This window comes from Schistocerca nitens, chromosome 6 (genome assembly GCF_023898315.1).
Source record: "Schistocerca nitens isolate TAMUIC-IGC-003100 chromosome 6, iqSchNite1.1, whole genome shotgun sequence".
NCBI classification, from domain to species: domain Eukaryota; kingdom Metazoa; phylum Arthropoda; class Insecta; order Orthoptera; family Acrididae; genus Schistocerca; species Schistocerca nitens.
Genome location: NC_064619.1, coordinates 460,848,665 through 460,872,497, shown reverse-complemented (window position 1 = coordinate 460,872,497; position 23,833 = coordinate 460,848,665). Strand labels below are relative to the sequence as shown.

The following is a 23,833-nucleotide window of genomic DNA, read 5'->3' as shown; positions in this document are numbered from 1 at the left end:
CTATTTACATGGCTCTTCCTGTAGTTCATCTGCTCAGATATCTGAAGTTATTCACGAGTTTCTTTTTTTTACCGTGTCTGGTGTTAGCATGGTCGTATTGTGCGTAACATGTGACATTACTTACTGCGTACATTATGTGTACAACTTTCGGCTAATACTTTGCTACAGTGTAGCCGCAACTAAGAACTTATCAATTAATTTGTTCCTTGAATTTACAATTATTGCACTTCCGCGTCTATCTTCCGAATAAGGGGTTTGTTAAAATTTGCGTTATGTATGACCTAGATACGATTAAATATGTCAGAACCAGTATAACGTACATAGCTGATATTCTTCAAATTATTACGTGAAATTCTTTCAGAGTAAAAACCCTCTTGGTTGCTAAATTATTTAATATCAATGACCCCTTTGAACCATCATCTGATTGTAGAAACGTACTCCGAGATGTAACGCATCCGACAGTTCACACCTCCATCACGCACATCTTTAGAATGACTTCTTTCAGGATAACGACGTCGCTCCACTAGAGTGCCCAGCATGTTCTCCTGACAGGAACCATATCGAACATGCCTGGGATAGACTGAAAAAGGCTCTTTATGGACGATGTGAGCACCTACCACTCTGAGGGAAAATAGACACAACAGTAACTGGATGTCTAATCCATCCGTCATAGAAACATATAAAATGCAAAGTGGACGTTAATCACACTAACTGACTCTGTCATAGCAGTGCAAAAGAGGGCCACGCCTAAGAAATAAACGCGGTATGAGCTTCGCATGGCACGGTGCCCGTTTGACGTGAACACAAATAGTACTGCCACCAGTATATGAAATTGCATTTTATGCACGCAATACGAGGGACAGAAATCGTATAATGCAAGCAGTATTGAGTTTTCATGTATGAAATCTATTGGTACCGCTTCCAAATGGATAAACAACAGATGATTGTAAACAGAAAAAAGTTGGTGACAAATATTTTAAATAGGCATCATTAATAAGATACACTAAACTAATAGTTCAAGTGCCATAACAATCATCAAAAGAAGGTGATTCCTGAACGATTTATAATGTGATTATTATGCTCTTTTTATGGGATATTTGCTGGGGAAATATTAGAGAAATAATAAAAGGAAGAATAGAGAGGGTTGACTGACATAGTTAACAGCAAATAGTTGGATAAACAACAGATGATTGTAAACAGAAAAATGTTGGTGACAAATATTTTAAATAGGCATCATTAATAAGATACACTAAACTAATAGTTCAAGTGCCATAACAATCATCAAAAGAAGGTGATTCCTGAACGATTTATAATGTGATTATTATGCTCTTTTCATGGGATATTTGCTGGGGAAATATTAGAGAAATAATAAAAGGAAGAATAGAGAGGGTTGACTGACATAGTTAACAGCAAATAGTTGGCAACACATTGAGGAAACAAAGTTTCTATTTGTTTATTCAGCGGTTTATTTTTTGCTGTCGCATTAGTTAAATGTTTCAAATGTTGGGACAGATGGTGATATAGCGGATATGGTATACAGAACCTCATATAGTGAGTTAGCGATGAATTTAATTCGATAAGGAGCTATGATAATACTATAATTACTTCTAACGCTGAGAATTAAATACATCTTTTTACGAATTCAATCACTTTGCATGGTATTGATAAAAGAAACATACAGCAGATCTAGATGTTTAGGTCTGAAACTTACTTCCAGCATTTTCTCTTCGCCCCCTGGCTCTAAAAGGTCAAGAGCTGTATGAAAACCAATTTTTCAGCATCGTTGCTGTATGCAGCGGGCTTCTAACTTTCCCTTTCCCGAACCTCTAAAAATTTATTTAAGCGTCACGGAATTGCAGCTAAGCCTTTCATTATCCATTAACGTTGTGGATAGACGATGAGGTTCACCGTTCCTGCACCGTTGTTAGATCAACCCCGAACTAGGGTTTCCTAGAATCGGCTATGATTAGATTTTAAATTCAACTGAGATTTTACATCGGCTGCTTAGGCGAAAGGCACAGAACACAACAATTTCGCGGATAAAAAATTTCGTACCTGTGTCTTAATTATAATTCTTTTGTCACCAAGCAAAGAGTTAGGCCATGTCATATTCATCTGCGAACTTGTAGAACACTGACGTTTCGACACCTCCGCTGAGACCATTCTCCGGGTACACATTTGTATTCAAGCACCCAGGAGCACCAGACGAGTCCTAAAAGTCATGTCTCGAAACGTCGAGTACTCTAGAAGTGTGAAGAGGAAAATGGTGCGGCAGATATTTTTATCTTCTTTTAACAATGACAAAGGTCACGAAAATCTGTGCAGTAATACAATAATTCATATCCTTTTTCTAAATAGTTTTTATTTTATTTGAGGTTAGATGTTACAGCATTGCAACTTACTACAGTTCCCTCGAACGATTTTAACAAGTAACATTGTACGGTCATGGAGGGGATACAGAGAGACAGGAACTGTCGATGACATGCCTCGCTCAGGCCACGGAAGGGCTCCTACGGCAGTGGATGACCGCTACCTACGGATTATGGCTCGGAGGAACCCTGACAGCAACGCCACCATGTTGAATAATGTTTCTCGTGCAGCAAGCAGACGTCGTGTTACGACTCAAACTGGGCGCAATGGGCTGCATGATGCACAACCTTACTCCTGACGTCCATGGCGAGGTCCGTCTTTGCAACCACGACAGCGTGAAGTGCGGAACACATGGGCCCAACAGCATGTCGAATGGACCGTTCAAGATTAGCATCACGTTCTCTCCATCGATGACTGTCGCATATGCCTTCAGCCAGAAAATCATCGGAGACATGTTTGGGGGCAACCTGGACAGGCTGAACGACTTAGACACACTGTCCAATGACTGCAGCAAGGTGGAGGTTCCCTGCTGTTTTGGGGTGGGATTATGTTGGACCGACGTACGCCGCTGGTGGTCATGGAAGGCGCCGTAATGGCTGTACGATACGTAAATTCAATTCTTCAACCGATAGTGCAACCATATCGGCAGCATATTGGCGAGGCATTCGTCTTCTTGGATGACAGTTCACACCTCCATCACGCACATCTTTAGAATGACTTCTTTCAGGATAACGACGTCGCTCCACTAGAGTGCCCAGCATGTTCTCCTGACAGGAACCATATCGAACATGCCTGGGATAGACTGAAAAAGGCTCTTTATGGACGATGTGAGCACCTACCACTCTGAGGGATCAACGCCGAATCGCTGTTGAGGAGTAGGACAATCTGCACTAACAGCGCCTTGATGAACTTGTGGGTAGTATGCCACGACGAATACAGTCATGCATCAACGCAACAGGACGTGCTATTGGGAATTAGAGGTAATGGTGTGTACACTAGTCTGGACCACTACCTCTCGCTTTATGGAGGCACGACATGTAATGTGTGGCTTTCATGAGCAATAAAAAGAGCAGAATGATGCTGATTTGATCTCTACTCCAGTTTTCTGTACAGCTTCCGGATCCCTCGGAAACGAGGTGATGCAAAACTTTTTTTTGATATTTGTAATTGTTCTCTTTGTTCACAGTGTAATGGAAGATCATCGAGCAGACATAAACCTTGATTAAGCTTAAAGTAAGAAGTAATTGCAGTGACTGCAATTCCTGGTGATATAAGAAGTATCTCCTACAGCTGTTGGCTGACTGTTTCGTGGGAAGGGACCAAACAGCGAGGTCATCGATCTCATCGTCTAGGAACGGTTGGGGAAAGAAGTCTGCCGTGCCCATTTTTATGTTTTTTTTTTTTTGATGGAAAATGAATCAGGTCATGGTGTGGTAGAGGCAAGGCGGGCATAGGTCGCAACCCGAGTCCTGGCCACAATGTCTCCTCCTTCCCATGGTACAAGGGATGCAATGGTTTTATTAGTTTGAATGTTTATTTCCATTTGTTTGTAGTTAGTTACTTGATTTATACACTACTGGCCATTAAAATTGCTACACCAAGAACAAATACAGATGATAAACGATTATTCATTGAACAAATATGTTATACTAGAACTGACATGTGATTATATTTTCACGCAATTTGGGTGCATAGATCCTGAAAAAACAATATCCAGAACAACCACCTCTGGCCGTAATAACGTCCTTGATACACCTGGGCATTGAGTCAAACAGAGCTTGGATGGCGTGTGCAGGTACAGCTGCTCATGTAGCTTCAACACGATATCACAGATCATCAAGAGTAGTGTCTGGCGTATTGTGCCGAGCCAGTTGCTCGGCAACCGTTGACCAGACGTTTTCAATTGGTGGGAGATCTGGAGAATGTGCTAGCCAAGTCAGCAGTCGAACATTTTCTTTATCCAGAAAAGCACGTACAGGACCTGCAACATGTGGTCGTGCATTATGCTGCTGAAATGTAGGGTCGTAACACATCTGAAATGTAACGTCCACTGTTCAAAGTGCCGTAAATGCGAACAAAAGGTGATCGAGACGTGTAACCAATAGCACCCCAAACCATCACGCCGGGTGGTACGCCAGTATGGCTATGATGCATACACGCTTCCAATGTCACCAAACTTGGATGCGACCATCATGATGCTGTAAACACAACCTGGATTCTTCCGAAATAATGACGTTCTGCCATTCGTGCACCCCGGTTCCTCGTTGAGTACACCATCTCAGGTGCTCCTCTCTGTGATGCAGCGTCAAGGGTAACCGCAGCCATGGTCTCCAAGCTGATAGTCCATGTTGCTGCAAACGTCGTCGAACAGTTCGTGTAGATGGTTGTTGTCTTACAAACGGCCCCATCTGTTGACTCAGGGATCGAGACGTGGCTGCACGACCCGTTACAGCCATGCGGATAAGATGCCTGTCATCTCGATTGCTATTGATACGAGGCTATTCGGATCCAGCACGGCGTTCCGTATTACCCTCCTGAACCCATCGATTTGATATCCTGCTAACAGTCATTGGATCTCGAAGAATGCGAGCAGCAATATCGCAATACGATAAACCGCAATCGCGACAGGCTACAATCCGACCTTAATCAAAATCGGAAACGTGATGGTACGAATTTCTCCTCCTTACACGAGGCATCACAACAACGTTTCACAGGCAACGCCGGTCATATGCTGTATATGTAAGAGAAATCGGTTGGAAACTTTCCTCATGTCAGCACGTTGTAGGTGTCGCCACCGGCACCAACTTTGTCTGAATGCTCTGAAAGCTAATCATTTGCATATCAGAGCATCTTCTTCCTGTCGCATCTGTAGCACGTTTTCTTCGTGGTGTAGCAATTTTAATGGCCAGTAGTGTATATATATGTATATAATTAATGTTTTTTAAGTAGTAAGTAACTGAAACAAATAAGGACACTCGCTGCGTCGAACAGGTGACGCACATAACTGGAAACATACTCATAATTGCAGCAAAGTGCAAAAGGAAAGAGAGCAAAGTGTGAGGATAAGGAAACCATTAAACAAAACTTAAGGGTGGTATCCGTACTACCATTAACCGGTACTATATCTTGCACCCACTGGGAAACGGAAAGCGCGAAGAACCTTTCGCACTGGGGGTCACGCCGAAACACTCCATCGTCTTAACATCCGGTTATGACTTCTCGCAATTACCAAGGTAGATCCCACTTTGTACCGCGTAGAGTTCTATCATCGTCTTATAATTTTAGCTTGTCTTAACCGTGATCTTCGATCTGCGTGGAGCGTCGTGGAACGCACTCCACAAATAATTGGAAAAAATACTGTCGATATGAAACTACCTGGCAGATTAAAACTCTGTGCCGGACCGAGACTCGAACTCGGGACCTTTGCCTTTCGCGGGCAAGTGATCTACCATATGAGCTACCCAAGCACCACTCCTTCCCCGTCCCAGCAGCTTTTTAATCTGCCAGTAAGTTTCATATCAGTGCACACACCGCTGCAGAGTGAAAATCTCATTGTGGAAACATCCTCCAGGATGTGGCTAAGCCAAGTCCCCGCAATATCTTTTCTTCCAGTAGTACTATTTCTGCAGGGTTCGCAGGAGAGCTTCTGTGAACTTTGGAAAGTAGGAGACAATGTACTGGCGGAAGTAAAGCTGTGAGGACGGGCCGACACAATTTTGATCTCCCAGGAAGTTTCATATTAGCGCACACTCCGCTGCGGAGTGAAAATCTCATTCTGGATATCGTCGATACTTTTTGTTACGGAGGATCTTGCAATGTCGTTCCTGCAAATAGTTCCACAAGTCTAAAGTGTTCTTATTGCCGTCTTGAAACAAATAATGCACTGCATGTTCACGAAGCCATGTCACTGCATTAGTTTCGGTGCGTGGGTAATACTTCTCATCCTGGAATAACATAGTCTTTGGTTCGATATGATTCTCAGTCACTCGAAGGAAGTACTCTGACATATGTTTGTCGAAGTGCCACCTTGCCGCAGACCCGCCACAGCTCAGACGGTGTTCATCGTTGTCTTGAACAACACAGTTCGTTCACATGGCTGAGTCAACAGTATGGACCGCATGTAGCCTTGATTTTGTCAATTGCTTACCGTTGACAGTGATATACCACATCGCCGTGACGGAAGTGTCCAGTGTTACGTGGTGAACCGTCTTCCACACTACTCGGCAGCTGACGTTCGGGCGCTTCCTCTCCACGACGTTATCGGGCCGTCCACACTGCAGGACACGATAAACCTTCCGTGCCGTCGCCAGTCGAGTCGCTGGTATGGCAAGTCGAACGTAACTGAGTTCGAGGTGAAAGACACCGGTGTAGAAGAGTGACGATGCGTCGGCACAGGTGGCGAGAGGGAGAGCGGCGCTAGTTCTTCTAATAAGAAACTAGTCAGACTGTCCGGACGGCGGTCCCATAGTTTGACTAACGTGCTCACAAACTGGACGACCGCTCTGTCATGAACGTGATAAAAGGCCAAGCCCTCTGCGATCCGGGGAAAGGGTGAGAGTCTCATGTTTGGTCTTAAATTTCATACCTGGACTCACGAAGGACATAAACGCAGCCAGTATACGACGAGCTTGGATCACCGGTATAGGTAATATCTGGGCGGAATGCGTGACGCAAAATTTTTGTTGACATATTGGGTCCGTTGGGCGATGTCCAGTGCTCGTACGCAGGTTGTTGGCAATCCCAGTCCGAACATTTCGTAAAAGCTATCGAATATTGTAAGCAGTGGTTCGTCGTATATCGTCTGTGAAATCAATGCCGAGGCATTTCAAAGTAGCTCTGAGCTGTAAGAGGGTGACGAGTTTCTCAGGCTGTCCGATGATGATGATGTTTGGTCTGTGCGGCGCTAAACTGCGCGGGTATCAGTGACCGTACAAATTCTCAACCTCTGCTCAGTCCAAACTGGCCACTTTCAAGAATGATGATGAAATGATGAGGACAACACAAACACCCAGTCATCTCAAGGCAAGTGAAAATCCCTGGCCCCGCCGGGTATCGAACCCGGGTCCCCATGCTCGGAAAGCGAGAACGCGACCGCGAGACCACGAGCTCAGGCAGTCCGACCCACATGATCATTGTCACTGATTTTGCCACGATGATAGGACTACTAGTGGCCATGCTATACGTGGATATGCAATTCAGTGCGCTGGCGGTGTCCTGCCGTTGCGCATGACAACCACCAGGTCGTCAGTGTATACCTCACATGGAAAAGAGTGGCCTCGTAACGTCATAACCGTCAGTCGCTGGTTCAGGCCGCATACGATTGGTTCCATAGCAAAGTAAAGTGGACAGAGGGCAGCCTTGGCGTGTCGATCGAGAAATGGTGAGGGGCTGCGTAGGTCGGCCGTTGACGATCACCTTGGATGTCGCGCCACGGAGTAGTCGAATCGCGACAGTGACAAATGGCTATGGATATTGCATATGTTGGAGGACCGCTTCTAAATTGAAGTGGTTCACGCTATCGAAAGCTTAACTGAAATCGATTGCCGCCAGCGCAACCTTCGGACGACATGCCCTCGCCGGTGATATCAAGTCACGATAATCACTAAGTGAATATTACTGTCGCCTCCTAATGACATTTGATCAGGTGAGATGACGTGTTGTAAGCTCTGGTGTATCCGCGCCGTCAACAGTCGAGAAAAGATCAATAGCGTCAGCGGGCGGTAGTCCTGCATCCGTGAGCCACCGGACGGTTTGTAAATAGGGAAAATTATCCCTTCTACAAGGGCCGCAGGGGGCGCCACATTTGGGGATACTAGTTCACAACAGATGTCCGTCCATCGGCTGTTTAATACATGTAGAAGTGTCCGGTAAAATTCCAAGGGGGGAGGGGTGGGGGCATCACGGCCCGGAGACTTGTTTACGGATTCTTTTCTAATGGCGTCGATCACTTCTTCTTCCGTAATTTCTTCCATCAAAGCCGCTTCCATTGCCAGGGTGATAGTGACGTAAATCATATGAGAGACGTCCTCCAGTGCTGTCGAATCAGGAGCCTGAGCTCAATAGATCTGGGAATAATGATCATAGAACGCTGTGCTTATGTCTTGTTGCGTGGTGAGGTGACGACCGTCCTCCCTGTGAATGAAGCGTATCAACGCTCTTTGGCGTCGTTTACGTTCATGAGGTACGTGGAACATAGTCGGGCGTTCACTCTCTACCCTATCCTGCGTCCTCGAGTGGATGACCACCCCCTCTAAGTCTTAGCACGGTGGACTGCCGTTTGTTATTCTGGAGACGGCGCCATAGCATCGCAGTATCGCATTACCCTGAAGTAAAAATCGAGTGTATGTCTACGCCAAGCACCGTGGTCGCGACCGTAGTTTAACAACGTTCGCCTCAGTACCGGTTTGGCGCAGTCCAACCACCAGCGGAACGTTGTGCGACATACACCGAGGCGATTTTTACACGAATGCCAGGTATCCTCAACGGCTTGGCGGGTACGACAGGTGAGTGACGTTTGATTTCCACGGGCTGCGGATTTTCCATACTTGTCGCGCCGTAAGCTGAGTGGCCCGAGAAATCTGCAGGCAACAGTAAGGCATCCTGTGTCGCAGCGACAAGAGAGCGTGAGACATACTCGTATATCCGGTCGATGATACTGGAAGAGTGACTCGTGAAGTGTGTGAATCCCGGTCGGTGGCCGTTAAGATGTTCCCAAGTGTCCACCATCTGCAGGTCTCGGATTAGCGTTTCGAGTACGAGGCACGTAGAACGGGAGTTGGTCTCTGGGTGCCAGTACGCAATTGTAGTCATCTCCAAACAGCAGATGGTCTTGGCGACCTTGGAAGTGCGCAAAGGTTCGTGAACGTTCGCGACGTATGTCCGTTTTGGAAGGTGCGTATTGATAAGGCGGACACCCAGTACTATGAGTGCAATTCCTCTTTCCCCGATCAGAAAGAGGATATCGTCCGCCACTATCACTTCCCGAAGATGTGCAGCGACGCCGCTGCCTGTGGGGGAAGCTGGAGAGAGGCATGCGCCATAACTGTTCATGCCTGGGAAGTCGTCGACGTACACCTCCTGAAGAAGAGCTATGTCAATGGAAGCAGAATTCAACATATCCTGAAACATGGATAACTTAGTGTGCATCTCTATAGTGTTGATGTTTATAGTTGCAACACGATAAGTTCGAAGTCCAACCATGGCACCCGCGTTGGCCATCAACACACTTGTAAGGGGTGCGTGCACGTGACGTCAGGCTGTCTCATCGCACTGATGGTGAAAAAGGATCAACACTGGTGGGGTGAATTGCCCCGCGTGTCGTCCGACTCGATGGGCTAGGAGTTTTCCTAACGGCCGTCCGCCCAGTCGCCATGAAATACCATCGGCTGTTGGTGGCTGCTGCGGCACTCGGCGCAGATACCTGCGGCGCTACTGGCTGGTAATCAGCAGCGGCAGTCTGCATGTGATCCTGCTGTTCTGTTGCGTCGGATTGACTGAAGCCATCACCATGGAGATCTGTTGGATGCGATGTTACTGCGGCCTCTGTACCGCCGGTACCGTCGTCGGATTGTCCATAGTCCATGTCAGACATTCGCTGCAAGCACTACGATGGAGCACGCCGCCGTCTCTTGTGTTTCCGCGGGGAACGCTGTTTACGGTCGTGTGTTTCAGTATCTGAATGTGGGATACTGCGGGATTGTGATTTCAGCTGCTCCGGTGTCTGCAAGAGAAGCCGCTGTCTGCAGGACCCGTGGGACAATGTTCATCCCGTCATTCGCGCTTTATTGCAAGGTCGGTCGGTGATTGTCCTCAGGAGGGGCCGCCGCCGTAGTGGCTGTATCCGGTACTGCAGAATTCATTGTGGCCTCGCTATTTGGGGCGGCTATCGAACGGATGTTGTCGGCATTGGAAAGGGTGGCCGCCCGTGCAACCCTGGCATAAGAAGGGTCGTCACCGTAGAAGGAGTCATAGATTCACCTGTCGTCGGAGACAATACCACATGACGTGCCCTTCTTGGCCACAACCGGGGCAAGTGCTTGGCTGTCCGTCATACATAATGATTGCCCTACATCCGCGGATGACAAGATAGGATGGTTCATGTTTTGTCAGTTCAGTTTTGATCTGTCGTACCCCGTTAAGAACCGGATACGTTGTAAATGTGGTCCATTTTTCGGCCGTGTGGCTGTTAACTCCGCCGTAAGGCTGGAAAGCCGCCGTGACTGCGTCCAGTGGTACTTCGAACGGGAGTTCGAAGACTCGTATTATACGGAGGCCAAGCCCCACTTGATCGATGGAGTCTGCCCCAATATGGCCCTCAGAATGTTTGAATTTAAGATCTTCCACATGTGCGGGCACGATTCTGTTGCACACCTCGCCACTCACTAACTTGACGTAGACGACACTGCTCGTGACAGAGAGACGCATACCAATTATGTTCTGGGGGTCAATTTTAACGTTGTCACGTAGAAAACGCTCCACTTCAAAGGCTTGAGGCCGTGCATGTTCGGGTTGAAAGCTAATCTTGATGGTTGTTAGTCTGTATGTATGTGCCATATTATGTCGGTAGCGATGGACTCTAAACTAGGGGCGACAAAGTAGTAAACAACTACGGACATTCGCGACAGCGGGGACGGGACGTAAACAGGACGTCCTCGCCGCGGCACAGCGGAAAGTAGCCAGAGCCCTTTCAAAGGAACCATTCCAGTATTTGCCTGAAGCGATTTAGGGAAATCACGGAGAACCTAAACCATGATGGCCGGACGTGGGATTGAACAGTCGTCCTCCCGAATACGAGTCCAGTGTGCTAACCACTGTGCCACTTCGCTCGGTCCTTCCAGCTGTTCCGACATGTATTGTACCAACTGATTTTAGAACCAGATTTGTTTACAATAAAGACCATGCGAAACGTGCCTCATAAAATCAGAAACTGTGCCACAATCTGACAAACTGAAAGATCGCTATCTGCAAAGGATTTTTAAGTGAAGGCTCACTAACAGTGAAACGATCAGAAACGAAAGATTGTGGGAGCGACGACAGTAAAAGAGATCTCTATTTTGTATCCACGAAAATGATCGGATTACTCTTAATGAGATGATGACTGGTTTCCTTAATCAAAAGGTTCTCGTAATACTGAAGTCGTGTGACTATTAACGCTTGCAGTAGAATTCATTGTGATGCAATGGCTACATAGAAATGAACCGTTGAATGGCAGTTCAGTGATCTCGACCAAATTATTCCCAAGCTGCTGGTACATAAAATGAATTGTCGGACCTTTCTCTACTTCCTGCAACCTTTACTTCTTCCCTAATTTCGATTCAACTGCGTTTATGAACTGTCTGACGATTGAGCCATGTGTAATTTAAGGCAACGAGTAGTGGTGACACGTCGCAGTGAAGTTCACATCGATGCGGGGAACGTTTTTATATCGGTTTTATATTTATTCGAGGTACGGCCGACAATATTTCACACCAAAAATTGATTTCGGTATATGTAGACCGCCTTCAAGACCGGAGCACCAACAGTTGTTCAGTCACGAAGCCTTTGTCATGCTGGTGACGTGTTCGGCAAGTTACTTCGTATTGCATGAAAAAGCGCCTTACTACCAGATCGGAGCACGCTTACAGTTTAAAGTTTTGTCAAATTCTTAAATTAGCAGCTGAACGACGGTTTTAACTTTTAGTTTAAAAAATCTCGAAACGAAACGCAGTTTTAAAAAAGTGTAAATCGTAAGTTATTTCATCCATTTTGCACCTGAATATTCACATAAGTTAATTAACTTATACAAAAAATTATGCTTTTTATGACAGTTACAGAAGCCAGTGAGGAGCAGTTGGCATAGTACACCTGCTGTTAAGGATTTCTTCAAACTACATTAATCTATAGGTTAACTCTTACACTCGTTATGGAAAATGTGGTAGGAAATAGAATAACGTACACGTGTACCTAATATAATGTAGACTCCTCAGTTGTCTAGACAACCTAATCAACCCCTTGTTCTGAACAGAGGTCCAATGGATATTATGCAACACCTCACACAATAGTTGTTCCACTTCTTTGAGGGATTAGAAACAGTATCGGGACTATTATTACTTTACCGCTGTAGACAATAGTGGCTTCATAATATTCAGTACCGGTTACGGTAGAGGAAATGAGACTGTTTCATTTTATCCGCAAGAATGGAAAAATTACAGTCAGGGCTCTAAACTGCCGTTGGGTGTTTTTGGCACGCGAAAACGTCCTGTGTGATAAAAGTTAAACATTTTCAACAGTTTGTACTCGCGGTAATTTCATCCTTGTTTTAATTTACATGATATGCACAAGATTCCTCCAGTCCTATAACTTTTTCCGATAATGTTGAAAACGTGCCTGTTCAGTTTTTCGGGGCGAACAAGTTGAGAACTTATTTCACAGAAGGGTAGCAAGGTCATGACCACAAACGATCTTGTTAGTGACAACGTGGTCGATCGACAAACTATTTGAGGCCATTAGACATCGAGAAATCGCCATCCATCCCTGAACAAATTTCTCGACGTTTTTTCTTGACGTAAATTGTCTTCCTTTCACGCACGTTGACATGTTAATTAATGTTTATAATTTTTAGATCTAGAAGCCGAGGATTTCTCATCGTGACATTACGTTAACTACCAGCTTTCCCAGGTGGTAACTGTGGTAGTTAATGATAAGACTAAAACAGATTCAGTAATTTGCCATAGCTGGTGTCTGTATTCAGCATGAGAGCAGAGAACACAAAACCACGATGATCAAGGCGTACTGACAGCTTAGGACACCTCCAGTCGCATTGTAGCAGAATTGGATAACAAATTTTGCAGGTAAGTAAAAAACAAGATGCGAAAATGTTTTTCCACTGCGATATACATATTAATCCGTTCTTTCGTACCTAAGTGTACGCCTGTTAGGTCACTGTGAGTGTGAGTGTTGAGTGCGTGCGTGTGTGTGTGTTTGTGAAGGTACGGGGTGTGGTCCGCTGGCTGTGGAGAAGGCGCAGCTGCGCCCGCTGCCGGTTCCCCGCTGGGATTTGATTCAGTGGCGAATTTGCGCCACCGGTGTGCTCCCAAAGTGCGTAAGTACAAGACAAATGGCGGCAGTTTGATAAATGTTCCCGTATCTGGCACGGTAATTCCTGCCGGTATTCACAAAAGAGAAAGACAGAATGAAACATGCACAAACTACACCTAGAGGGCGGCCAAAATAAAAACTGGCTCTGATAACGTTTATATGGCTGACAAGGCACAAGTTACATCACTTAATGCTAAGGACCTAAGGAAAGCTGCTTTTTACAAAATATAGAGGAAATGGCTGCCGTTAACGACGGTGGCAAACATCATGACTGAGTTGTGTGGCAGCAAGTGGCAGTGCAGCATGTAGAGAACGCAGTTCGTCTTAGAAATTGTGGCCTTAGTGTTAACTTACAAACAGTCTGTTTAGATACTAGTACTATGAGTAAACGTCATTTAGGGGGTAGACCAGCGTTCACTCGATTTTAGAATCGATATTCATGCTTATTCAATAAAATAACAAACAAATTCTAAAACTGACTTTACATCTTTATTTTACACTTTTAAGATCATTTTACGCATTTTTTAAGTAAAAACCTTGCACCCGACTACGAGGCGGCTGGTGTGAGATCTGAACGCTTCATATTTCAACCTAGATCAAAATTTTGGAATTCGGACATTGCTTTTAAACTGATAATATTGTCTAACATAGTAAGTAGGGATATTTGAAAAAATGCTTTTACGAAAATGGGGGCACTGTTAAATGAAAGTAAATTTTTCAACAAAAAAGACGTATTAAAAGGTGCACCAAACATAGAAACTAAAGTATGTCGCAAATATCGTCCGTATTACAGCAGAAAGAAAGCCGACTCACTAGTTACAAAAAGGTATAATGTATTTTCATGTATATTACATGAGCTGCAGCTCCCACCAATTTGAAATATGTCGTTTAGATGAAACAAGCATTTAGAGCTTCGGCTTGCGTTACTAAATATTGTGTTCAATAATCGGTACTGTCAGCATCGTACACCTGGCCTTTCTTTTCGTCGATGTCGAAACACGATCATTTTAACGAAATTATAACGATTAACTGACTATCGATTGGGTTTTTGTACGACTCTGAGGAGGAGCAGAAGGAGGAGGAGATCAGTATCTAATGTCCAGTCGACAAAAAGGTCATTAGCGACGGAGCACAAGCTCTAATTAGAGAGGGACGGAAAGGAACTGGGCTGTGCCCTTCTGAAGGAACCATCCTGGCATTCTCCTTAAGTGATTTAGGAAAATCACAGAAAATCTAAATCAGGTTGGTCGGACGCATGTTTGAATGGTTGTCCTAACAATGCGAGTCCGGTGCGCTTACCACTGCGCTACCGCTCCCGGTATGCACAACTGGAAATACTTTATTCGTATAAATGCGTCTGTCTGCCGTTTTCAAGCAATCACGTTTTACTTTGTATAAAAAACAGTAGGAATGACAAGGAGACGAAGCACGTGCTTTCAGACTGTTTACCATAAACAAATCATGTTACGAAAATATACCTTGTTGAGAATAGTAACTTAGTTGATACTACTGCTCTCTGTGATACTATCCGAAACTAACAGCACCTCTCTTCCTTCGGTAGGTATTATATTATTACATCAATTGTATTCGAGCTCTCGGATGCTCCAGACCCCTCTGCACTAAAGGCGGTTTTAAGTTATTTTATCATTTATGACACGCTTTACAAGAATGAAATTTAATAAAAAAAACTATCTGACGAATATTTTAGACCAATAAAAAATTTAGGTTCAAAAATATTCTCCTTGGTGTAGCTGCCTTTTTCACGTGTTCTATTTTTTCCTTATCCGCTAACATTTTCCTCGCTGCTTCTATCAGAGCCAATTTAATTTTTCTTTTCTGCAGTGTACTTTCCATTTGACAGGACCTTCTCCTAGTAAAGCGTACCTAGAGAGTCACTTATTCAGCCGTGTTCTAAAGCACTTACATTTTCTTACGTCTTATGTTTGTATAACATTTAAAATCATTTCTGAAGTGCTTAGAGTCCTTGCACTTAATTACTGACTACAGTGAAACTCATTGTTTTAATGTTTCTTTGAATGCACCGATATTCTTCCTTACTCCAAGCACCACAAAAGCTTACAGTTCAATGTGAGACACCTACTTCTACCTGGTTTTCCCTGATTCTGACATCAGAATTTCTGTTAAAGATTATTCTTTGGCCTCTCTTGCCAAATGTGGCGGTTTTTGAATGATCACTGGACAGATGTTACCACGTAGTAGATTCTCCTTATGATGAAAAGTACACTACAATGTCAACACTGAAAAGGTGATTCAAAATTCCTTCTACTGTAGTGCCATCAACAGCTAAGTGTTTCGCCGCACAATTTATTCATGGACTGCCGTTGTAACGTCTGTAAGTAATTGTTTTCGAATGGATTCGGACTATAAGCGATTTTATTTCGGAAAAGAGTAGAATCTATGGAGATTTAAACGTCACAACAACACGAAGAAGAGGTCTACATAAAACATGAAAACGTCGCCTTCGTTTAATAAGTTCTTGACTGTGGTGCCGACGACAACGGAGATGCATAAAAATGGTTTTCCTTTAAGTAAACAGCTTATATCATCACCAAGACTGGGACTTTGGGTCTGCCCTATCTCTTTAAAAAATTGCCAGGCATCTTTTCATTGGTCTTCCTAAAGACTTTTTATCTCCTACTTTATATGATTTTATAGCTTTAACGATACTTGCATCACAGTACAGTCCTGTTCTTTCCGTCTTATCTAATATACTTTTGTGTCAGTTACGTTTTGCATTTTCGGTTTAGCACGAATGCCATCATTTCCCAATTTATCCACAGAGGTTTATCAAGCCACGCACCTAGGGAAATACTTCCTTTCTCCTCTCATTTCTATTCTTAAGGATCCAGTTTTCACACTGATTGAGTAGATCAGGTGCAGCCATGCTCTTACAGAACTTGTGTAATCTCTGTGGAATGTTTCCCGAATGTTTTGTGTACTGAACCCCAAAAACAGTTAATTAGATATAACTTATTTCATGTTTTTGCTCCCTACGCAATACTGCACACTCAGTATTGAAATATATTAATTTTCTCTATGATCTGCTTGTTAATTTAACTCTTAAGTTGTATGTGATAGGGTCCAAAAACTGTCACTGATTTTGAGTTCGTAATGGAGATATTCAGAGTGCATCTTCTTGTAGATCTTTTCATTCTAACTGACGATTATTCGGTCGTCCGTCAAAAGTCGTGTCTTAACATCTACATTATTAATTTTAAAATGTTATACTATCTCTACCCCAGCTTAAGTTACGTGTTCGATATGTGTATTAAAAATAATGGGATGAAATGAGACACCTTTGTCTAATTCCTTGGTTCCTCTCAGTAATATCAGGTATGATTTAAGCTCCCTTTATTAGTATTTTGTTATTCATATATAAACTCTGTATAGTTCTAATAAGATCAGATGGGATCATTCTATTTTTTAAATTTTCCACATTTTGTTTCTTTCTGCTTTATCGAAAGCTGCTTGGTAGTGAGTGAAGGGAAGGGAAGGAATGTTGCCGCACGGGATTAGCCGAGCGGTCTGGGGCGCGGCAGTCATGGACTGTGCGGCTGGTCCCGGCGAAGGTTCGAGTCCTCCCTCGGGCATGGGTGTGTGTGTATCTCCTTAGGGCAATTTAGGTTAAGTAGTGTGTAAGCTTAGGGACTGATGACCTTAGCAGTTAATTCCCATAAGATTTCACACACATTGGAACATTTTTTGAATAAATGTTGGTAAATTGAATCCAACGTGTTTTTGTATTAGTTGTGTCAAAGTGAAAATCTGTCTAGTCTTCCTTTGACAGAACCATATCGATAACGCAGTTTCAGCGATTGGAGGTGGTCTGTTTGTTAAAGTTCTGCCATACAATTTACAACATGTATTTCAAAGCCTACTTCCTCTGCCATTCTGTGTACCTCCTTCCCTGTAAATTGAACATATTTGGACTTTATCCCACTTTTCAGGCGTATAATTATTGTTCCAGCACTTACTCGTAAAATAGTGTACTCTTATTTTTGCAATATTCTGCGCAGTTTTTGTCTGTTCTAGATAGATTGTATCACGATCTGGAGTTTTGTTATTGTACATTCTTCCAGTGTTATAAAGCTACAACCAAAATAACGCGTGTATGTAGCAAATCTTTCCTGAGTGTTTTACAGTACTGTTTTGTAGAACTTACTCAGAGTATTTTTCCACGTTTGTTTTTAAGGTTTCCTTTAATTTTTCTACGAAACTTGCTGATTTTATTATGCTTAAGTTGTATATCTTTGCTGTAGCCACATGCCAGCTCACATCCTAAGTTAGTGAAGTGGTTTAGTTGCTCTAAGATTCTATGATGTATCACTATTTTAGTTGTACTCTTTCCCCAAGAAGGCCATTGTCTTGCTTTTGCTTGTTGGGATTTCCAGGTCAAGTTTCACACTTATTTCTTTCAGTAAGTAAATACCTTCCTGGCGATTACTAAATGTGATATCGATCGAGATCTCAACGGATAAATGACTAATCAGATACCAACTAACAAAGTAATACGACATGCCGGCTGAGTCTCCCTAAATATACCGTATTTTAACATTTGCATACATGAAATAATGCGTACATGGAAAACAGAATTTCAGAAAGGTGTACGCCTAGATAGGAACTCTTTTAAATAACTTACTGTAGCCTATGCTGAAGACGCAGTGACCAAAGCGGATAAAGAAGAGGACCTGTACTGATCTTATGTGTTTCATGTTGCTATGTGCATATGTGAAATATATACTTCTCCGAAGACTGGTTTGAGGCAGATCTCCCTTTTACTCCACCCTGGAGACTGCATCCTTCAGAATCAGCAAGCTGTATTCATCTCTTGGCTTTCCTACAGGATTTTTACCGCCCACTCACTTGCCTCCTGTACTAAATTGGTGACCGCTCGGTGTCTCAGAATGTGTCCTGTCCACCGATGCCATCTTTTGGTCAATTTGAGCCAATTTTATTAGGTACCTCCTCATTAATTAAGTGATTTACCCATCTAATCTACATCATTCTTCTGTAGCACCATATTTCGAAAGCTTCTATTCTCATTTTGCTTAACTGTTTATCGTCCATGTTTTACTTCCATACATGGTTACACTCCAAACAAATACTTTGCTACTACTTAAATCGATATTCGATGTTCACAAATTTATCTTCTTCCGAAATACTTTTCTTGTCACTGCCAATCTACATTTTATAACGTTCAAATGGCTCTGAGCACTATGGGACTTAACATCTGAGGTCATCAGTCCCCTAGAACTTAGAACTACTTAAACCTAACTAACCCAAGGACAACACACACATCCATAAGCGAGGCAGGATTAGAATCTGCGACCGTAGCGATCTCGCGGTTCCAGACTGTATTTCATATCGTCTCCACTTCAGCCATCATCACTTATTTTGCTGCCCAAACAGGCGGGCTTGGCTCTGAGCACTATGCGACTTAACTTCTGAGGTCATCAGTCGCCTAGAACTTAGAACTAATTAAACCTAACTAACCTAAGGACATCACACACATCCATGCGCGAGGCAGGATTCGAACCTGCGACCGTAGCGCTCGCTCGGTTCCAGACTGTAGCGCCTAGAACCGCACGGCCACTCCGGCCGGTGCCCAAATAGCAAAAATGGTCGACTCATTTAAGTGTCTTCATTCCAAGTCTTATTTCCTTAGCGTCACTTATTTTAATTCGCTGACATTCCATTATCCTTGTTGTGCTTTTGTTGACGTTCATCTTATATCCTACTTCGAAGGCACTGTCGATTTCGTTCAACTGCAGTCCTTTTCTGTCTGTCGTTTATTCAGATGTGTGTGAAATCTTATGGGACTTAACTGCTAAGGTCATCTGTCCCTAAGCTTACACACTACTTAATCTAAATTATTGTAAGTACAAACACACACACCCATGCCCAAGGGAGGACTCGAACTTCCGCCGGGACCAGCCGCACATCTGTCGTTTACTGCTGGTTCAATGCACCGACTGAATAAGATAGGGCATACGCTAAAACCCTGTCGTTATCAACCACTACTTTTCTTTCATGTCCCCCGACTCCTGTAGAGGCTGTCTCTTTATATTGCCCCTGCTACTTTCAGAATTTCAAAGAGAATTTAGAGGCCGAGCATAATTATTTGTATGGAGGCAGCGTCACTGACGAACAGCGCGACGAGTGTCGTTTGTGGGGCCTCAGGAGCAGAGCAAGTGGGCGGCAGGTAGGCACGTGCAGACAGGCCGCACTCACCGTCGAGCACGTGCACGGTGACGGTGGCGACGTCCGCGTTGCTGGGCCGGCACGTGTAGTGGCCCGAGTCGGAGGGCCGCGCCTTCTGCAGCAGCAGCCGCGACGTCGTCTGCTCGCCCTTGTCCGTCACCACGCTGACGCCGCCGCGCTCGCTGTCGTAGCTGATCACCTGCCGACAGTCACGCACACACGTACACTGAAGCGCCAAAGAAACTAGCAGAGGAATGCGTATTCAAATACAGAGATATGGAAACAGTCACAATACGGCGCTGCGGTCGGCAACGCCTGCGTAAGACACGTGTTGGCCCAGTTGTTATATGGGTTACTGCTGCTACAATGGCAGGTTACCAAGATTTAAGTAAGGTTGACGTTGTGTTACAGTTGGCGCACGACCATTTCAGGAGTGTACCGCGAATATCAGGAATCCGGCAAAACAACAAATCTCTGGCAAAGGTGTGGCTCGGAAAAGATCCTGCAAGAATGGAACCAACGACGACTGAAGACAATCGTTCAGTGTAACAGAAGTGCAACCCCTCCACAAATTACAGCAGATTTCTATGCTCGGCCATCAACAAGTGTCAGCGTGCGAACCATTCAACGAAACATTATCGATATGGGGTTTCGGAGCCGAAGGCCCACTCGTGAACCCTTGACGACTAGACGACTCAAAGCTTTACGCCTCGCCTGGGCCCATCAACACCGGACTATTGATGGCTGGAAACATGTTGCCTCGTCGAACGAGTCTCGTTTCAAATTGTAACTAGTGGAGGGACGCATACGGGTTGAAATGTCTCTGATGGATTTGTTACTTACGTGACATCCAAAGAGTAATCCACGAACGAAGCCGCAGAGCTCAACCGACCCATTCTGCTCTTACTGCTTCTCTACAAATAAACGCTATACTCCCCACGTATTATACTGCCAGTTCTGTTTCCCGCGACATTTAGTACTAGCTTTCGCATTGCATGGGGATGTTCAAATACTTTTGATAAGATACTACATTCTCAGTCGATGTATTATTCCTCGCCGGGGCCAGGGGCCCATCCTCTCAGTTAGTTTGGACTCCAGAGTCAGTTACCCTTATGTGAGTGACAAAAGAATTTCTCCAGCGTGGAGACGTTGTTTTAGACCTATTACAGTCCAGAACGTGTTGTTGTCGGGGTCTACCACAATGGAGTACAAGCAAATGGCTATCCCATGGCAGACTGTTTGAGATAAACGTCTGAATAGATTACTGGAAACCGACGAGTTACTGGGAAATGTGCAATGAAAGTGCCTTCTGCATAATAGTTCGGCTAAAATCTGAGCAGATGAAAATTTTCTGGATCGCAAAATGAGGACACTTGTCGGAAGCGCTGGGGCGTGTAGGAACAAGGTCGCCGCCTCTGTAAGGTTGAGACAATATTTTAAGAGTGTCGCGTGTATGAAGTAGGGAGTGAATGATCCCCAGTTATCGGGGGGATCACTGTTGCGAGACGAAGAGAAGTGTAATATGGTTAGAGGGAGGAGGAAGATGACATAGTCAGAGAGAGGGCCAGGAAGCAAAGGACAAATGGAAGGGGAGAACACATGCAGGTACAGATAGATTAAGGGGGAGGAGGAGATAGGTAGAAATGAGGGAGTAAGTTGGACAGAGGGAGGAAAATATGAAGGAGGAGGTGTGTCCAGTATGTGCCTAAAAGTGAAATGCTGTATTGATTGCAGATGGAGAGCATTCTGTAATCAATTTGAGTAAAATGCCTTCACGTAGAGGGCTATGGTGACTACTGGGGCATCTGTATACAGATAATGCCAGAAACAATACACCATGTGAAAGGGTTGGCATGTTCGACTGCCCCGACAGATAGGTGAAATCTGGGGAAATATTACAGGCAAACGGTCACCGTGAATACATTAGTGGAGACTTGGTTGAGATCTCATGTAGCCTTGCGTCTTTTATCTCTGATATCATACCACAGGCCACACAGACTTGTACGATGTAGAGCCAAAAATCAACTGGGACACTAATTGGCATTATGTGGTGTTAAAGATGGGATCATACTTTTGGTTTTGAAGGCCAAATCGACGTCAGCATGCCCATGGATGACATGGTGAAGTTCACAAGAAGCAGGAATTCTCGAGACACATATGTTTCCAGTTACTGTAGTCAGAGTGTGGGTATATGTATATAAGAACAGAACACATTTGGCAGTAAGAACGTGGCAAGAATAGTAAACACTGGCCTCATATCTTTCACGAGTAGCAGTCTTGCAAGTCCACTGACAAAACGCCTTGAGGAGTGCATGGATCCCAGACTAGCCTGCAAAGTAACCCACTTATTCTCCACAGAGTGGATCTGGGATACAATGAGATGAAGTAGACTTTCAGACCAAACTCCAGTGAGCAGTCAACGTGAAGGTTCAATGAATGTGTTTTAGTCATGTCATAAGATTTATGAAGATGACATTCCAATGGTGTTCTTCAATGCCACGAGTACAAAAGGGGAGGTCACTTCCGATAGTGGTGTTGATGATGAACATTAATTCTGAATGGAATGAAGGTTTCATTATTTATTGTAGCAACGCTGCTTTCAAATCTCCACTAACCTATCTAAAATCGACGTAGTGCTCTTCTGAACTGTTTTTCAGTGCCCCCTCTGTGTCTTATTTCGTTGTGGCCTCACCAATTTAGGTGATATCCTTTCGGTATACACAAGAGAAATCGTGAAGCAAACAGTGTTTCATTAGTCTTAATTAGTCTGAAGGCGGTCAGGCGTGTCCGATATGAGGAAGCGCCGTTTACACAGATATTTGCCTAACTTTCCTGTCGGGTTCCCACGCGTGCCGTTTATAACGCGAGTGTCGGCTGAATCAACAGGCGGCTCGTCGTTGCCTGTGTGCAGCTGATGAGCTGCGAACGGCAAAATGGTCCCTTTGCGTGCGCTTACACTGACGTGAAAATGTTGAAAAAATGGAGAAGACAGAGGTGAGCTGCTGCAGCAATGAAGTGGCGTGTCATGTCGTTCCCACAACGGGGTTTCAGTATTCCCTACAAATTAATATGTGTCTGCAGTATGATAGAATGGTGTTTGCAAAAGTGCACCTACGGTTTCATTCATATTGATGAGAGATTTGCATACTCCATGAATAATTAAACAGTAGCTATAAAATAGCTCGCCGAGGAGGGCTCTAGCGCTGGCCCCGCCAGGTGCGTCCGAGAGGTGCCGTGTATCTCAGCAAATGACCATTCGCATAAATTAAAAGCCTCCCCGCAGACCAGCTTTCGGGACTTACACGCTAGCTGAAGGGATCAAAAGGAATGGACTACCGTAGTTGTGGATTGTGCTGCTGTTGATTATTTTGTTTGCAATACAGTGGAACCTAAATGTTAAGGGAAATCCCAAACACGGATGAATTTCTGGAAAGCTGAATTATTGTAAGGAAGACGTCGGCCAGTTGTGCTGACGAAATATTGTGGAGTGTTCACTATAACATCCGACGTCTCGCCCGAGAACCATACATGCAACATGTCCGTCGGGAAAGCCTCAAGCAACACATCCGATTCCTGTACGGGGAGGAGATGGTAAAAGAAGTTAACAGTTTTGATAAACTACGGAATAACAAGAGCAGACTGCTATGTGCCCTTACGTTTTTATTAAGATGCCGAGATCATCGAGTTATTCCGACGTTCGCTAAGGTGACGCACTTCATAACCTCTGCAGCCGCTAAAAGGATAAAAAATCGAGCAAGCCACGCACTGGTAAGAGAAAGGATTCACCATACTCGACGAGAACTGGACTTCGTATCCAGAGAGCTCTTGGCACTTCATTTGAAGATATCGTCAAGACTGTCCGCTGATTCTTGGACGTGGGTTGACAGCGCTACTTGGGCGTTCTCAGACTGGAAACAACAACAAGACGCAGCACGTCAAATTGATTCATCGCTTCAGGGACCGTTTACCACAAGAAGAGAACAACGAAGTTCGTAGACGAACTGTATACAATCTGGCGGACAAACCTTTGCCTGACGCGGCGGTATCGGTCCTGGAGAAAGGATTGAACTTTGCACCCATTCAGAGGACACCACCTGTTGTGGACATCATTAGCTCCGTCAAACAAGGCATCCTAAGACTTCCCAGGGAATCTGCCGATGAGATC

The 23,833-nt window shown here is 44.4% G+C and overlaps 1 protein-coding gene across 1 annotated transcript in view; it reads right to left on the bottom strand.

The window, feature by feature from the left end:
* The window catches only part of LOC126263408 (zwei Ig domain protein zig-8-like), a 449,731-nt gene that overhangs the window by 27,300 nt on the left and 398,598 nt on the right, over window positions 1-23,833 (bottom strand). The window contains exon 5 of the mRNA XM_049960502.1: window positions 19,699-19,867. Coding sequence (XP_049816459.1) covers window positions 19,699-19,867 — 169 coding nt within the window. The remainder of the gene's footprint in view (window positions 1-19,698; window positions 19,868-23,833) is intronic.